The following is an 18,399-nucleotide window of genomic DNA, read 5'->3' as shown; positions in this document are numbered from 1 at the left end:
ACAGTAAGAAGTAACAAGTCAGCTAGGGCCGGACACAGGCTTGGAGCACTGAGGGAAACGTTGCCCGGGTGGGAACGGAGCGCGGCCGGCGCTGTCTGGTTTCTAATCGAAGGGCTCAGGCGGAGACACGGCGCGGCGGCGAGCTCCACCCAGCGCCGCACTCCGCCCAGCTGGGCTGGCGTCTCCCCGCGCCCGCCCGACTCCCCGCGCCCACAGCGTCCCTCCGCCCGCAACACCAGCCGAGCGGCCCCCCCAGACCTCCCACGGGGCCAGCCGCCCCGGGCGGTACCTCGGAAGCAGCGCAGCAGGCCGGGCTCGCTAAAGCCGTTGCGGCAGAGGAAGTCGCAGACCTGCTCGGTGCCCCAGTGCCGCGGGTGGGGCCCCTCTGGGCCCATGGCCCACCCGGCGCAGACCCGCTTCTTGGGGGTGCAGAACCCATCGGGAGGGCTGGCGGGCCGACCACGCTTGGCGACGCCTCCGGCCACTGCTGCCCCGCTCCGGCTCATCGCCACAGCCGCCGGCTCCAGCCCGCCTACCCCCGCGCAGGCGCGCAAGGCGCGCTCGCTCGCGCTCACCAGGACCGACAGGCGGGCCCAGCCTATTGTCGCGACTTCCGCCTGTCCCCGCCCGGGGGAGGGGCAAGGCCGCCAGCACGGCCGGGACCGTTCGGAATGGGGGGCGTGAGGGCGCGCTGTGCTCGACTCCGCCTCGTTCGCCGTCGCAGCGACCGACACCCCCACGTCACCGACAGTCCCCACGTCAACGACACCCAACCCGTTCAGTCACTGACACCCTCGGTCACTCACACCCCCTTCACCTGTCAGTCACCGACACCCCCCTCCTAACACTCCCCGGCCACCCTGCCTCACGCTCCTCAGCAGGGCCAGCTTTAGACCAATTCAACCAATTCCCCTTGTTGCATCCGAAGAAGTGAGGTTTTTACTCACGAAAGCTTACGCCCAAATAAATCTGTTAGTCTTTAAGGTGCCACCAGACTCCTTGTTGTTTTTGATACTTGATACTTGTCCCCTTGTTGGTGTCACTAGGCATCACCCTAGGTAACTCGGGGGGTTGGAAGACCCGAGAGTCGATGAAGACCCCCCACTCTAGGCCAAAGTGAATCAAAGCCCCTGAATGTTAAACTTTACTAACCTCACAGGCCAGCAGCTGGGAAGCAGTAGTGATAAGGGAAACCTACATGCTTCTAGCTGAAGGACAAGATTACTTGCAGAAAGAAACAGTGAGAACAAGCTGCACAGCCAAGGTCGTGTAATGTAGCCAGAGGGAGAAAGGGGGAAAGGTGGGAATGGAGGAGGGGGGGTGAGAAAGGGCGGGGAAAGAAGGGAAAGGGTTAGCTGCAAAATGTATAAAAGATAAAGGCCACTTATGTTGGTGTGCTTGATTTGAGACGTGCCTGTCTCCTTGCACCACTTTGAGATCTCAAATAAACTTTGATTGCTTCTCCACCCTGGTGTGTTTATTGGCGTGACGCACACCGGGCAACGGATCCCGCTGTTGCTGTCCTCGGGCACTCTGTGCCGGCAACACCCTGAATCAGGCCCCGTGCCCAAGCCCCGGTACAGCGTACCTGCGTGGCCCGGCTTCCACAGGGGGCAATTTAAAGGGCCTGGGGCTCCCAGCAGGGGCTGGAGCCCCAGGCCCTTTAAATTGCCACCAGAGCCCCACCGTTTCCCTAGGGCTCCCGTGGCTATTTAAAGGGCCGGGGCGGTAGAAGCAAGGGAGCCCTGGGATAGCAGGGGCTCAGGGGCTATTTAAAGGGCTGGGGCTCCAGCTGCCTCTGCTGCACCCTCTACCCGCAGCCTGCCCCTGATGCACCCCCTGCCCACACCAGCCCTGTACCCTCTGTCCTGCCCGCAACAGCCCCACACCCCCTGTCTTGCCCGCACCAGCCCCGCACCCCCTGCCCACAGTCAACCCTTGCTGCACCCTCTGTCCTGCCTCCAGCCAACCCCTGCTGCACACCCTGCGGCTGTGTCTGAAGCCAGCCAGCCCCACACACACCCCTGCCCGCACCAGCCCTGCACCCCTGCCCTGCCCGTACCAGCCCTGCACCCCCTGCCCTGTCCAGCCAACCCATGTCGCACCCCCCTGCCTGAAGCCAGCCAGTTGTGCACTCCTCTGTCTCCAGCCCTGCCAACCCCTGCAGGGCCAGCTTTAGGATTTCCACGGATTTCCCCGAATTGGTCCCCGCGCCTAAGAGGTCCCCGCGCAGCTCAGGCAGCGTCCCTGCCTGAAGCTCTCCCGGAAGCAGCAGCTGTTGCTGCTAGGCAACCAGAGACGCTGGCCGGCAGAGGGCTAGGGCTGAGGCAGAGGCAGCGAGGGCTGTTGCAGGTCAGGAGGGGGGCAGAGGGGAGAAGGCACATGTGCTTTGCAGCCTTCCCAGCTGGAGCTCCGGCCGGAGCGTGGCAGCCCCATGGCCCCGTGACCCCAGCTGGAGCTCCGGCGGAGCGCAGCAGCCCCGCAGCCCCACGACCCCGGCCGGACCTCCGGCCGGAGCGCAGCAGCCCCGCCCTCCCAGCCAGACCGCGGCAGCCCCACAGCCCCGCGACCACAGCAGGAGCGCCAGCCGGAGCGCGGCAAGCCCCGTGGCTCCCCTTCCCCCAGCCGGCAATCGGAAGTGCAGCCCCAGGAATCGTGCCCCGCACTTGCTAAAGCCGGCCCTGAGGACACCCCTCAATAACCAGCACCCCCCAGTCAGCAATCGCCCCAAATGACATCACATAGTCACTGATATTGCCACCGACACACTCAGCTCCAGCCCCACAAAATGCAAGGCACCATACCAACACTGACACCCCAGTCCCCACAGGCACTGACACCCTTATGCTCCCACAAGGGTTGCCATTATTGTATTTCAAAAATATGGCACAAACATCACATGTTCCTAGTCTTGTATTAAGGCTCTGGGGGTAAGTCCTTTTTCCTCCCCTGTCCTTCCTAGGGGTTTTCTCTCTCCGGTTCTGAGTGCTGCAGGGAAACCAGGACCTCAGGCTCTGGGCCAGGCAGCCGCTGCGACTACTGTTCAGGTGCCATGCAGATGCGGGGATCGGAGTCAGAGGCTGCAGTTGCTGGTCTCTGCCGGCTGCAGCACTGTGGGCCACCAGGGGTTGGGGCTGTTAGAAGGGGTGTGCACTGAAGGGAGGCAGCAGCTGGAGGAGGCATCACTGCAACCAGCAGGGGCGCCATTTCAGATTTCAGTGGGAGGGGCAACTTTCAGCAGGGCATCAGGGCCATATTTGAGTGGCATTGTGACCCCATGGCCAGGTCAAGTTGTCAAAGTGCCAGCACACTGCTCCCTTTTGGATTTCAGATGCTGGAGAGATGTTTCAGATCGCTCTAGGAGCAGCATCCTCATCCCTGGTTGAAATATAGGATAAAAAGCATCCCATATGGATTTAGTACAGGACAGGCAATTTTTTATTTATGTAAGGAACGCCCTTTATAATATGGATTGTTGGCAACCCTAGCCCCCTACTGACACTAACATGTCCACAGTGACACCTTTAGTGCCCTGAGGGACACTGACACATACACAGATACTGAGACACTGACACATACACAGATATTGAGACTCCTGACATCCTCACAGACACTGTCACTGCAAAACCAACACCCCTGATGCATGCTTTCAGGGACTTCAACTCCCTGCAGACGTTGATGCCCCCAGGGACACTGACACCCCCAATATGATGCCCACACAGACACTGAAACACACAGAGATATCAATGCCCCTGTCACTTGGAGCCCACAGAGACACCAATGACCCTCACAGACACGCCCCCCAACATCTGTAACTCTCAGTTTGCCAAGGCCCAAATGTGAGAGACGTATGACAAAAGAACCTAAATGAGTGTGGCCCAGGAACCTATTGATGCCAACTGGCAGAGGGCACAGGGGATTCACAGAGTTTTTTAGGAATCACCTGGGTCAGATATATGTATAATAGTTCACCAAAGGATGTCAGGTAAGGTCTCTATCAAGAGCCAGTAGCCCACTGATCGTCATAATCATTTCTGAGGCCGGGTCTATACTAAATGTTAGGTCATTCCAGCTGAGTGACACAGTTAAGCCGACCTAACCCCTGATGTAAGCAGTGCTAAGTTGACTGAAGAATTCTTCCATTGATCTACCTACTGCCTGTCAGGGAGGTGGATTAACTACAATGATGGGAGAACCCTTCCTATTGCTGTAGTGAGTGTCTACACTATAGTACAGGGGTGGGGAACACATGAAGAGAAGGGAGTGAATGTACCCTCCTCATCTATTATTGGGAGTCGTCTACATCCACCCTGATCAAATTGGCCTTGTCAACACTGGTTCTACACTTGTGAGGTAACTCCCTTCTCTTCATGTGTCATTATATAATGCCTGCATCTGTAACTTTCACTCAATGCATCTGAAGAAGTGAGATTTTTTACCCACGAAAGTTTATGCCCAAATAAATCTGTTAGTCTTTAAGGTGCCACCGGACTCCTTGTTGTTTTTACAGAAAATTATGTTCTCAAAACCTTGGCGTTAAGGCAGATAACCAAGAGGTAACTTATCTTAAACAGGTTTCTTTCAAGCAGGAGGTAGCAGACACTTATCCCCGTTTGGTCATTGTGTGTTGTATGTTTCACAATGTAAGGCTACTTGCATACAGAGCCAGATGCTGACTGAAAAACTGCAAAAATCAACAGAGAGGAAGGCTACAGGGAAAAAAAAAAATAATAATCAGCAGTGAGTGTCCTGCTTATGAAAAAGAACAAAGGACTGTCCTGATATATGGATACCAAGAGACACTCTGCATCTTTCAATTGGGAGGCAAGCTGACAATGTGCGTCTCATGAAGGGAAGATGACAGCCAAGTCTGGCTGTAAGATGCTAGAAGGTATTCGGCTGAGCATTGCTCCATAAGACAAAAAAATATCTAGTTAAATAAATCTAGGTTCTAGAATGTGTGTTATGATCTATTTTATATGTAACCCTCTTTCCAATATCTCTATATTTTGTTAAATAAACTTTTACTTGTTATCACTATAAACTTATCTAATTGCTCCGTGTTAAACAGAGTGGTGATCTGAGGTATAACTGGTAAGCTGTGCCATACTGCTCCTTTGGGAATAAAAGATTTGTCAATTCTGTGAATGTCCAGTAGAATAGGGGCTGGACACTCCACAGGGACACTTGGAGTATTTGGGGATTGGCGTGTGCCTATTGCTTACCTGCAGAGGGACAGCAGAGTCTGAGTATGCTGAGAGGGGAGTGCTTGTGTTGCCTGTAGCTGGTTGTGATGAACTGGGACTGTTCTTACTGTGGTCTTTGAATGCTGACAGGGGAGTGTGGCTAGGATAGTCTGCATTGGGGAATGGGAGACTGACCGATGGAGAATACCTGAGCATGTAACATGAGAACCCAGGAAGGGGTTAGAGGCCAGGTGACACCTTTACCCGGGAAACTGAAAAAAGGTTGTGGGAGGGGTTGCTGAAAGCAGAGTTTCAGGAGCTGACTTGGGGAGATGGCTGGGAGGCAGACTGGGGCGACCTGGGAGCCCAAGATGGACCTAACCGAGGGGGGGGAGGGGATCCTGTTGTCTGTGCCTGCAAGACCTGTCTTGGACTGTATTCCTGTCATCTAAATAAACCTGCATTACTGGCTGGCTGAGAGTCATGGTGAATCACAGGAAGCTGGGGGTGCAGGGCCTTGTGTCCCCCCACACTCCATGACACTGGTGTAGTCAGGGAGCTGACCTCTGGCAGGCAAAGCCAAGTCTTCCTCGCACTAAGGGCAGATGGTAGTGAGGTGCTTCTCCGCCCTGGGAACCCTCAGGAAGTGTCACAACAAGGGGCACACAAATATTGTTATTTCAGAAAATTTTAAATGCTGCAGGATTCCTTCCTTTAGTGCAAGGCTATATCTACACTGGAGCTGGAGGTGTAATTTCCAACTGAAAGACATACCTGTGTAGATAAATCTCTGATAATTTTCATATGACTTTACATTGTGCCTCTTCATATAACCTTGTGGTGGGTCTACCCACGTGTGACCTCTGTTTTCATGGGACTTTGTATCAAAACCTCATTTAGAAACTTTACATTGCCCTTGGTATAATATTATAGCCCCTAAAGATAGAATAAGATAGAAGAAAAATTTCTTTTTGCTAGCAGTAGAACAAGAGCTCTCTCCCCCCCCCCCCCCACTCTTAATCAATTGCCCTGTTGAATGAATGAGGTGTGGATGAGCAAGGCATGGAAGGCAGCACCTCCAGACAGCCTCAACTGTTGGAGAGGGGCTGGGAGCCAGACTCAAGGACAATAAAACGTGTCAAGTGGGCTCATTAAAGACAAGCAGACATACTGACGGCCTCGGGGGTTAGAAGCAAGCACCTTCTTTTGGAAACACCCTCTTTGCAGCATTGGGACAACACTCAAAAGAAAGCAGCACAAAGGACCAATGGACACAGACACAGAGTTTGAATCTGGTCTAGATTTGCATAAGAGGAAAGCTGCTATAAAAGTGAGGTGCCTTGCAGAGGACCCCGGGTCTCGTCTTGTCAACATGGGAGCATCGATCCGGATCGGCAGAAGCCCGGCTCCACCCCCTCCCCCATCTAACTCACCTGGCCAGTGAAGTTAAGGGGAGCAACTAATTGGTAACAACAAGACGGAGTGGATTTGTGTGTGTGTGTGAGTGTAAGTGTAATATATATTATATGCATATAATACAGTGTTAATGAATACATGTATTACTAATAAATGTGGCGTTTTGTCTTATTCCCCCTGAAAAGATCCTGTGCAGTACTTTAAGTACAACACCTGCACTAGCTCTGATTCAGCATGCTAAAAATAGATGTTTAGCCAAGGCACTACAAGTGGCTGGAGGAGCTACCTGCCCCAAGTATGTATTGACGTCTCAGATGGGATCAGAGATGTAGGTACCAGCCCAGCAGGGTACCAGTGAGGGAGACAGGATTGTTATAATAATTCTGGCCTAAATGATTCTTTGAGGCTTGCAATATGAAATGAGTTAAAGATGACAGAATAGCATACCCAATCCCTCTACTTCCAGGTGTGGCTGTAATGCTGTCACACCGGTCACCTCTTCCATCAGGTACCATGTACCACAAGTGGCAAGAGCTATATTGCACACACTTGGAGCAATACACACTTGCTTTACTAGCTCTGTCAGAATGTAAAAGATGCAAATATCCTAGGCACAGTGGGTGAAATCTTGCCTGCTCATGTCAGTGGGAGTTTTGCCATTGACTTCACTGTGGCCAGGATATCATCCAATTCATCATTGTGTAATCCGTCGGTTCGACAAGGACGTTTTCATGCTCTCTCTTTTTGTGGATTCTGGAGTGACTCTGAAACCAAAGCGTGACATGCATGCTCGTGAGCAGATTGGGCAGACAAAGTCATTGGTGAGTATCTTGGTAGTTATAGCAGTGGTATAATGCTTTTCTCTTGCAGCCCCTTCCCTTACAAAGGGAGAGTAGTGCAATCCTAAAAAGGGCTGCTCTGTCACCTGGGGTGTTGCCAAGCTTCCCCACTGCCTTTGGGTCAGGGATTGGCGACCAATGTCCCAGGCTGCCTGCGTGCATCCTTGTGGCTATGACTGCCAGTAATCATCTTCACCTGTTGCTTTGCCACTCCCCCATCACCACAGGACTTTTGAAAAGAGATGTGCGGGAATGATGTGGGCATGAGGTTGATTAAAATGGGAGAGTCATTGCACTGAACAATCCCATTCTCTCAGCTGCTGAAGGTTGGCCCAGTGGCACAGACTGTTGCAACTGGAGGCTTCTTTAGCTGCATTGTATATCCATGACTTCCATGGGTGGCAGGTTTGTAGAAATTTTGGTGGTGCCCAGAACCCGCCCCCCCAAAACTTGGCCCCCCACCTGCCTAAGGCTCTGGGAGGGAGTTTGGGTGAGGGGAGGAGGTCTGGGGTGCAGGTCCTGGCCTGGAGATTAGGGTGCAGGAGGGGTGCAGGCTCTGGGATGAAGTTTGGGTGGGGGAGAAGGTCTGGGGTGCAGGCTCTGGGATGGAGTTTGGGTACTGGGTGCAGGCTCCGGGCTGGGGCATGGGGTGGGTGTGCAGGAGGGGGTGTGGGGTACAGGCTCTGGGATGGAGTTTGGGTGTAGGCTCTGGGCTGGGGGTGGGGGCGTAGGAGGGGATGAGGGTTGCAGGCTTTGGGAGGGAGCTTGGGGGTGGGAGGGGGTGTGTGCAAAGGGGGAGGGGGTGCACACTCTGGGAGGAAGTTTGGGGATGGGGTGCAGGGGTGAGGGATGTGGGACTGAGGATGAGGGGTTTGGGGTGTGGGAGGGGGCTCAGGGCTAGGGCAGATGGTTGGGGTGTGGGGTGAGGGCTGAGGATGAGGGGTTCATGATGCAGGAGGGGGATCTGCTGGGGCAGAGGATTAGGGTGCGGGGGGATGAGGGCTCTGGCTGGGGCTGGGGTTGAGGAGTTTGGGGCATTGGAGAGGTTCAGGGCTAGGGCGGAAGGGCAGGGTAAGGGCAGCCTGCCCCGCCATTAGCAGTTAGGGGACACTAGGGCTCTGGGGCAGCAGACAGCAGTTGATGGCGGGAGCTGGTGTAGTGTAGGATACCACTCCGCATAGAAATGTGCTACACCAGCAGCACAAGCAGGCACGGGAGAGGCGTGCTGCTTTTTTTCAGGCAGGGATGCGGCGGGGCAAGGGGCGAGTTGGCCCCGCCCCTGCACCGCCCTCACCCCACCCCCATTCCACCCCTTCCCCAAAGTCCCCGCCCCACCCTGTCTTTTTCCACCCCAGCCCCACCCCCTTCCTACCCCCATTTCACCCCCTTCCCCCAAGTCCCCGCCCCTGCCCTGCCTCTTCTCCACTTCCTCCCCTGAGCGCGCCACATCCCCACTCCTCCCCCATCCTCCCGGAAAGTCCTAAGCGCTGCCAAACAGCTGTTAGATGGTGGGAGGGCAGGAAGTGCTGAGAGAGGGTGGGAGGAGGGGGGACATGGTGCGCTCGGGGGGAGGGAAGCTTGGCTGCCGGTAGGTGCACAGCATCTGCTAATTTTTCCCCGTGGGTGCTCCAGCTGTGGAGCCTAATGTTAAGGCCCAGGAGCACTCACAGAGTTGGCGCGTATGTGTGTGTTTGCTTTATTTACTCAGTAATCTACTTTGATCTGTTTGCTATCCCTTATAATCTATCCTTTGTAGTTAATAAACTTGTTTTTGTTTTCATAACTGGGGGGCAAAAAGCTGTGCATATCTTCCTCCACATTGAGGAAGGGAGCGAATTTCATGAGCTTACGCTGTACAGTTTTCTGTGCAGCGCAAGATAATTCGATTTTGGGTTTATACTCCAGAAGGGGTGTACACTTAAGTGCTGGGCAAGTGTACACTTAAGAAGCTGAGTCTTCCCATGCAGAGCTGATCTCCATGTCTGTGTCTTTCTGCAGCTGGGTGTAGCCCTACCAGCGTGCGTGCTAGCAGAGGCTTGAGGGCTTGGCTCAGCAGGGCAATGTAAGGGAACCCAGACTGGTGGGGGGATCAGTGGTTCCCCAGTACATCAGGTGGCACCTGGGGGGGGCAACCCATCACAACAACCAGGCCCTAAAAAGTCCTATGAACATACCAACAGAAAGGGAGAGATGGGTCAAGCAGGGATCTCACTCATGCCTAGGTCTTGCTCTCAGCCCTGTAGCAAGGTACAGGCAGGTAAGAAAATGACCTCACATAATTGTGTGAACTCATATCAGCTCTGCAAGACAATGCTGGTGAGGCCGGGACCTCACAGAGGCCTGTGCACTGACATCAGCCCAATAGGACAAGGGTACTGGTGGATGTGTCAAGTGATACCAGACACCTCTGTGTTCTTGGGGAACCAGGGTGCAGTATCCAGCCTGACTGATGAAAGACACCCCCCTCCCCACCCCAGCTTCTGCTTAAACCAAAACCCATCAGAGGGGGAAAAAAATGCAGAGAGCAGTGAAGGGCATTGGGAGACACACCTAGATCCCTCCTGACAAGGGTGACAAGATTAAGACATCTCCTTTAGCATACAGAATGGAGAGCAGAGACAACTCCCCTAGCCTCATCTGCATGAAAGATGGGACAGGAAGACATCTCAATTTACATACAGAATGGAGAACAGAGAACCACACTGAATTCTGGGACCAGAAAAAGCAGGGAAGCACTGCATCATGGGAATCTCTGCTCCAGATGCTAATGAACCTATGTCTGCACACACCCAGCTCAGCAATTATCAGACCAATTCTAGTAATGAATCCTTAATTGATATCCAAATACTGAAGCACTCTAGTTGCATTGTGAGCTCCCTGGAAGAAAACACAACCCATAGCCAAGAGTGATCAGCTCCTATTGTCTAGTTTAAAGAAAACCCTTGAGTCATCAGCTTACCTATAAACAAATCTATTGTTCTCCCTTGAACAATTGTATTTTCTCTACAAAAATCCCTACTCGCCCTCTAGTCAGGGTTCTGATGCTTAGATCCAAACTATGCATCAGTTCCACTGGAACTCCATCTTCTCCTGACTGATCGTGCTGGGGGCTCTGTCTCCTGCTCTCAGGACCCTCCGCTACCAGGGCCGGCTTTAGGCCAATTCCACCAATTCCCCTGAATCGGGCCCTGCGCCTAAGAGGGCCCCGCGCCCAGTGGCAGGGCCGCCGGAGGGGAGGGGAGAAAGAAGTGGCCGAGAATCCCTTCCCTGGCTAGAGGCTCCTTTTTAATTTTTACTCACCCGGTGGCACTCCGGGTCTTCGGCGGCACTTCGGCAGCGGGTCCTTCACTCGCTCCGGGTCTGCGGCAGCACTTCGGCAGCAGGTCCTTCAGTGCTGCTGAAGACCCAGAGCGAGTGAAAGACCCGAAGACTAGGAGCGCCGCCCGGTGAGTACAAGCCCCACGTGGTTTTTTACGTGGTTTTTTTTTTTTTTACTGTTCGAATCGGGCCCCGCACTTCCTAAAGCCGGCCCTGCTGGCCATGCCTCCTCCTAGGGGCTGCAGGGACGTGCTGGCCGCTTCTGGGAGCCCTGCGGAGCCAGGGCAGGCAGGGAGCCTTCCTTAGCACCGGTGTGCCATTAACCAGGAGCCGGCTGAGCGCCGCCTGGCCGGAGCTCGCACCCAGAAACCCTGCCCCAGGTCGGAACCCCCTCCCACACCCAAATTCCCTCCCAGACCTCACACCCGGCACCCCGTCAGTCGCATCCTGGGGCGCTCCAGGGACAGCGTGTGTGCGTGTATGTGTACGTCTGTATATATGTGTATGTGTACATGTGTGTATGTATGTGTGTACGTGTATGTGCACATGAGTGTGTGCACGTGAGTGTGCGTGTGTATGTGTGTACATGTACCCCAGTCAGATGTATACATCTGGATTTCCTTTGAAAGAATTTTCAAATTGAGCTGATCAAGTGCAATGGCAAAGCACCCAATTCCTCTGCCCCCCCAACTGCCTTCGCTGCTTTAACGTACAACCTGCTCCGCTGACACCTCTGACTCCTGAAAGCCCTAACGCTCCAGGGAAGCAGGCCGTGCCCTGCCCTGCCCTGGCTGCCCCGGGTGTTACCTCGGAGGGAATCGTTCCAGATTCCAATGGGTGGCAGGTCCAGGGAAGAGCCTTATCTGGGGGAGGCTGTACCAGACCCGCCCGACCCAGGCAGGCTCCCAGGTACTCTCTGCTCGGGGCTGATAAGGCTCCTTAGCAGTTTCTCTCCAAACAAATTCCAGTTCAAGACCCCTGAGAGCTCCACAGCAGGGCAGCATCCCCAGAGCGCAGCAGGGCGGGGGTTAGGGGGAGCAGTCGGTAGCAGCACCTGCCCCTCGTACGGCAGGAGCGAGAAGTGCCAGCCTCTCTGCACAGAGCAGCAGCGTTCAGCCTGGGCCAGACGTGCTGCGGTGATGGGTAAGAGCAGGCTCGGAGAGCCAGAGGGTCTGACTGTGGGGCAGCGCTGGGCCCTTCTGCTCCGCACTAGGGCCGGGTGGGCGTGTTCAGCTGGGATTGGAACCCACCAGCACTTGTGGGTGCGAATGTGGGGCTGGAACGCAAAGTGGGGCGCTCCCACCTCGCCCGGGGGCAAATGGGGGGAAGGGCAGAGAGACACCTGGGCTGAGACCCCAGCTCCAGGGAGACAGTCACCCCGGCCCAGCCGGGTTAAATTGCCCAGCTGTCTGACAGCCCCCCCATCCCCAAGGGGTCGCCCCCCCGGTATGTCACAGCAGGGTAATGTGCGTATTGAACGGCAGGGGTTGCCAGAGACTGGCTGGGAGAGGCCTTTGGGGATGGAGGAAGCAGCACTAAGGTACATGCCAACCTCCCTACAGAGGAGGGGCCGTGCCCCGCAGGTGTGGGGCAGGGAGCTGGGACACTGCGCAGTGGGTCATTGTCTGGCCCAGGCCCTTCCTAACAGGAGGCCGAGGCCGAGGCATTTCCTTCAGGTCACCTTCCGCTGCAGCTTGGCCACGGGCCCCCATAGCCACTAGCCCAGCCAGGGATCCCAAGTGGGGATTGTCACGGCTGGCTCCTCCCTGCCGCCAGCAGCTCTTCACTGACAGGGAATTCCTGAAATCCTGTGTGCCCCTCCCCCACCCACCTCCTGGGGCTCTGAGTGCCCCCCCGGACAGCCCCTCCCCCGAGCTCTGAGTGCCCCTGGCCAGTCCCTCCCCTCAGCCCCCCCGACTTCCTGGGGCTCTGAGTGACCTCAGCCAGTCCCCCTCCCACACCCCGGGGCTGAGTGACATTGGCCAACCCCCGTCCCTTCAGGAGGAACTCCCAGTACCCACCCAGCCCCCACACCTCAGGGTTCCCCTCCCTGCGGCTCTGAATCGGGCCCCGGGCCCAAGCCCCGGTGCGGTGTATCGGCAAGAGCCGGTGCGCTGTACCAGGGTGGCCCGGCTTCCCCAGGGGGCAATTTAAAGGACCTAGGGCTCCCAGCAGGGGCCGGAGCCCCAAGCCCTTTAAATTGCTACCAGCCCCCCACTGCTGGAGCCCTGGGGTAGGGCTGCGGGGCTCTGGGGGCTATTTAAAAAGTCCGGGGCTCCCGCTGCCTCTACCGCCCCGGCCCTTTAAATAGCCACTGGAGCCCCGCTGCTTCCCCAGGGCTCCCGCGGCTATTTAAAGGGCCGGGGCGGTAGAAGCAGGGGAGCCCTGGGCCCTTTAAATAGCCCCCAGAGCCCTGGGATAGCGGGGGACTCGGGGGCTATTTAAAGCTGCCTCTGCTGCACCCCGTCCTCGCACCAGCCCCACACCCCCTGCCCTGCCCGCAGCCAGCCCCGTCTCCAGCCAGCCCCGCACCCCCTGTCCGCAGCCAGCCCCTGCTGCACCCCTGCCCTACCTCCAGCCCCGCCCCCCCTGTTCTGCCCGCACCAGCCCCGCCCCCCTGCCCTGCCTGCCGCCAGCCCTGCACCCCCTGCCCACAGCCAGCCTCTGCCGCACCCCCTGCCCTGTCTCCAGGCAACCGCACCCCCCTGCGGCCCTGCCCAAAGCCAGCCAGCCCCACACACCCCTGTCTCCAGCCAGCCCCGCACCCCTTGCCCTGCCTGCAGCCAGACCCTACCTCCAGTGAGCCCCTGCCCTGCCTCCAGCCAGCCCCATGTCCACTGGTGCCCTGCAGTTCCCAGGGCAGTAACCCTGCACACCTGCTTCAATGAGGGGGGCAGGGAGCAGCTGGGACCCACACATGTGCACACCACTAGGGTGACCAGACAGCAAGTGTGAAAAATCGGGACAGGGGGTGGGGGATAATAGGATCCTATAAGAAAAAGACCCAAAAATCGGGACTGTCCCTATAAAATCAGGACATCTGGTCACCCTAGCACACTCCCAGGGAGTGGCGGGGACCCACACACGTGAAACGGAGCTCATTAATAACCGATCAACAGCATATATGATGCAATGTACATAATATATAATTTTATTATTTATATAGTTATGGAAAGTAAATACATGGAGGAAATGAAAGGCTTTTTTTTACATTATTTTTTTTGTTAGTCATCCCTGCCGGGGCCCCGCCAAAAATGTTCGAATTGGGCCCCGCCCTTCCTAAAGCCGGCCCTGCACTGGAGAGAACAGGAGGATTCAGTCAGCAGGGGCTGCCGATCCGTCCCATTCACCAGGGCTGCCATCCTGCGGCTTCACCATTAGTGGCTGGGGTGACTTGGGGAAAGGTCTCAACCTCCCCACATCCCACTTCACTGCTGCCAGAATCCCTCCTGCCCCCCCCCCCGCTACAGTCCCCTCCCTACCCAACCTGGGTGGGGCTGGAGGAGAGGGGTCTGAGAACTTGAGCTGTGGATTGGAAGTGGACCAGCTGTCAGGGGCACTGACGGGGAGGTGGCAGGAGCTCCCCGTACAAGGAGGGGGGTTGCCACTGGAGGTCACTAGGAAGGACAACAAGACTCCATCCTGGGGGTCAGGAGTGGGAATCCATCCCTCAGAGGTGGGCAGGGGCTGGGTGGAAATGCTGCTGGTTCCAGGGGCCGTTAATCCCCCCTGATTCCTCGGAGGCGTCTGAGTCTCAGACAGGTTCTCGTTCCCTTGCAGCAGGAGGACGTCACGGCCAATGTGATGCGCCAGCTCCGTATCATGCGGCACTTGCGTCAGGTGCCCGAGGCGCTGCAGGGCCTGTGCCTCTGAGGCCACCAGCAACTCCCGCTCCCTGCTGCAGGTACTGCTCTGGCTCTCTGTAAATGGGGAGCTAGTGGAAGGGGAAATGGAGCCCCCTGGCACTCACAGAAAGCTGATTACAGAATGAGCCCGAACTGAGAGGCACCATATCCGCCCCCATAAAGAGCCAGACTTCAGGGGTGATAGCAACAGGATTGAGAACAAGGTAGGATTCAGGAAGGCATAAGGGGGAGCATAAGGGAAGATAGGAACAGGCACAGGTCAGGACTAGAGGGATCAGAGACTAGATTACTAGATCGCACTGTTGCCAGGCAACGGCAGGTGTATGTAATTGGAGACTCTTTACTGAGGAGATTGGACAGGCCTGTGACCAGGGCGGACCCGGAGAACAGAAGGGTGTGCTGTCTACCGGGCGCAAAGATACGCTATGTGGACCTGCGGTTGAAAAGGATTCTAAAAGGAGCAGGTAAGAACCCCTTGATAATCCTTCATGTAGGAACAAATGACACGGCTAGGTTCTCGTTAGAGAGGATCAAGGGAGATTATGCCAGGCTGGGGAAGACGCTCAAGGAGATAGAGGCTCAGATTATCTTTAGTGGGATTCTGCCCGTTCCCAGGGAAGGGCAGCAAAGGGCTGATAGGATTGTGAGAATAAATAGTTGGCTAAGGGAGTGGTGCTATAAGGAGGGCTTTGGGATGTATGGCCACTGGGAGGCTTTCGGGGACAGACACCTGTTCTCGCGGGATGGGCTTCACCTAAGTAGGGAAGGAAATAGACTTCTGGGAGGGAGGCTGGCTCATCTTATCAAAAGAGCTTTAAACTAGGAAGTTTGGGGAGACGGTTGGGAGATGCACAGTTAATCTCCACGCCAGATTCCAGTATGGAGAAGGTGAGTAAAATGAGAGGAGACATAGCCGGGGAGATGAGATTGGACATAGGAAGGACAGGGGGGACGGACACAAGGAGGCCCGCAACATATAGTGCTACTAATGGGAGACAGGCTAAACGACATACATTAGGGTGTCTATACACCAATGCCAGAAGCCTAGGTAATAAAATGGAGGAATTGGAGCTCTTGGTCCAAGAGCTGAAACCAGATATCGTAGGAATAACAGAAACGTGGTGGAATGGCAGTCACGACTGGAACACAGGTATGGAGGGGTATGCGCTGTTTAGGAAAGACCGGAACAAAGGTAAAGGTGGGGGGGTGGCATTGTATGTCAATAGTGAAATAAGCTGTAAAGAAATAATAGTTGATGGATTAGACAATACTGAGTCCATCTGGGCAATACTCACACTGGGTAATAGGACTACTAGAGCCTCTCCGGGGATAGTGCTTGGAGTGTGCTATAGACCGCCGGGATCGACCCAGGATATGGATAAGGAACTATTTAATGTGTTTAGAGAAGTAATTACTAATAGAAACTGTGTAATTATGGGGGACTTTAACTTCCCGGATATAGATTGGGGAACAAACGCTAGTAGCAATAATAGGGCTCAGATGTTCCTAGATGTGCTTGCTGATCAATTCCTCCATCAAGTGGTAGCTGAACCGACGAGGGGGGAGGCCATTTTAGATTTGATTCTGGTAAGTAGTGAGGACCTCGTTGAGGAAGTGGTAGTAGGGGACAATTTGGGCTCCAGTGATCATGAGCTAATTCGGTTTAAAATACATGGAAGGAGTAACAGAATTAAGTCAAAGATTAGGGTTTATAATTTTAAAAAGGCCAATTTTAACAAATTAAGGGGACTGGTAAGGGAAGTGGATTGGGCAAACGTATTAATGAATTTAAAGGCAGAAGAAGCCTGGGATTACTTTAAGTTAAAGATGCATGAGCTGTCGGAGGCCTGTATTCCAAAAAAGGGAAAAAGATTACTAAGCAAGAGATTTAGACCGAGCTGGATGAGCGACCGACTCAAAGGGGCGATTAGGAAAAAACAGAAAGCGTACAAAGAGTGGAAGAGGGGAGGGATCAGTAAGGAAATGTACCTAAGTGAAGTCAGAGAATGTAGAGATAGAGTGAGAAAGGCCAAAGGCCGTGTAGAGTTGGACCTAGCGAGGGGAATTAAAAGCAATAGTAAGAGGTTTTACAGCCACATAAATAGGAAGAAAGCAAAGAAGGAAGAAGTGGGACCGCTGAAGACTATTGCCGGAGGGGAGATTAAAGACAATCTAGGCATGGCGCAATATCTCAATGAATATTTTGCATCGGTGTTTAATGAGGCCAATGAAGGGATTAGGGATACTAGCACCACTACAGAGGGGCGTTCAGGATGGGGGATTACCGTATCCGAGGTAGAAACAAAACTTGAACGCCTTAATGAGGCTAAGTCGGGAGGACCGGATGATCTTCATCCGAGAATATTGAAGGAATTGGCGCGGGAAATAGCAGGCCCGTTAGCGATAATATTTAATGAATCTGTAAACTCGGGGGTGGTCCCGTTAGACTGGAGAATAGCTAATGTGGTTCCTATTTTCAAGAAAGGGAAAAAAAGTGATCCGGGTAACTACAGGCCTGTTAGTTTAACATCTGTAGTGTGCAAGGTGTTAGAGAAAATTCTGAAAGAGAAACTAGTTGAGGACCTGGAGATTAGTGGCAATTGCGATAAATTACAACATGGTTTTACGAAGGGCAGATCGTGCCAAATGAATCTGATCTCCTTCTTTGAGAAAGTAACGGATTTATTAGATAAGGGAAATGCGGTGGACCTAATATACCTGGATTTCAGTAAAGCGTTTGATACTGTACCCCATGAGGAATTATTGGTTAAACTGAAAAACATGGGGATCGATATGAAAATCCAGAGGTGGATAAGGAATTGGTTAATGGGGAGAATGCAGCGGGTCGTATTAAAAGGTGAACTGTCAGGTTGGAGGGAGGTTACTAGTGGAGTGCCTCAAGGTTCGGTTTTGGGACCCATCTTATTTAATCTATTTATAACTGACCTCGGAACCGATTGCAGGAGTGGGCTGATAAAGTTTGCGGATGATACGAAGGTGGGAGGCGTTGTAAATTCGGAAGAGGATAGGGATATCCTGCAGGGAGACTTGAATGAGCTTGTGAATTGGAGTATCAGAAATAGGATGAAATTTAATAGTGAAAAGTGTAAGGTGATGCATTTGGGGATGACTAATAACAATTTTAGTTACAAGATGGGGACGCATTGGTTAGAAGTAACGGAAGAGGAGAAGGACCTAGGGGTCCTTGTAGACCGCAGGATGACTATGAGTCGACAATGTGACGTGGCGGTGAAAAAAGCCAATGCTGTCTTGGGATGCATTAGGCGAGGTATATCTAGTAGGGATAAGGAGGTCTTGCTTCCGTTGTACAAGGCTCTGGTGAGACCTCATTTGGAGTACTGTGTGCAGTTCTGGTCTCCCATGTTTAAAAAAGACGAACTCAAACTGGAACGGGTGCAGAGAAGGGCCACTAGGATGATCAGAGGAATGGAAAACCTGTCGTATGAAAGGAGACTAGAGGAGCTTGGGTTGTTTAGTCTGACAAAGCGAAGGCTGAGAGGGGATATGATTGCTATCTTTAAATATATTAGAGGGATTAATACAAGGGAGGGAGAAGAATTATTCCAGCTTAGTACTAACGTGGATACAAGAACGAATGGATATAAACTGGCTGTGGGGAAGTTCAGGCTTGAAATTAGACGAAGGTTTCTGACCGTCAGAGGGGTGAAATATTGGAATGGCCTTCCGAGAGAAACGGTGGGGGCGAGGGACCTGTCTGGTTTTAAGATTAAGTTAGATAAGTTTATGGAGGGA

The 18,399-nt window shown here is 54.0% G+C and overlaps 2 protein-coding genes across 9 annotated transcripts in view; one reads left to right on the top strand and one right to left on the bottom strand.

Annotated features, from left to right (window-relative positions):
• Positions 1 to 576, bottom strand: part of SAMHD1 (SAM and HD domain containing deoxynucleoside triphosphate triphosphohydrolase 1) — an 80,018-nt gene extending 79,442 nt beyond the window's left edge. For 2 of the 7 annotated variants that reach the window (XM_042854962.2, XM_065565678.1), the window contains exon 1: positions 290 to 552. Coding sequence is in view for 2 of the 7 variants with exons in the window: in XM_005295427.5 (XP_005295484.2) it covers positions 290 to 506 (217 nt within the window). In the remaining 5 variants the exon portion in view is untranslated. Of the gene's footprint in view, positions 1 to 289 lie in introns of all 7 variants that reach the window. The other 5 variants (XM_042854963.2, XM_005295427.5, XM_042854961.2 and 2 more) reach the window with 5 other exon arrangements.
• Positions 577 to 11,614: 11,038 nt separating this feature from the next.
• The window catches only part of LOC135975299 (fibrinogen-like protein 1-like protein), a 117,148-nt gene continuing 110,363 nt past the window's right edge, over positions 11,615 to 18,399 (top strand). The window contains exon 1 of one of the 2 annotated variants that reach the window (XR_010592226.1): positions 11,615 to 15,089. The gene's annotated coding sequence lies outside the window, so the exon portion shown is untranslated. The remainder of the gene's footprint in view (positions 15,090 to 18,399) is intronic. The other variant, XR_010592227.1, reaches the window with a different exon arrangement.

This window comes from Chrysemys picta, chromosome 13 (assembly GCF_011386835.1).
Source record: "Chrysemys picta bellii isolate R12L10 chromosome 13, ASM1138683v2, whole genome shotgun sequence".
Taxonomy (NCBI): Eukaryota; Metazoa; Chordata; order Testudines; family Emydidae; genus Chrysemys; species Chrysemys picta.
The sequence above is the reverse complement of the archived record's forward strand: the minus strand, read 5'-3'. Positions and strand labels throughout refer to the sequence as shown.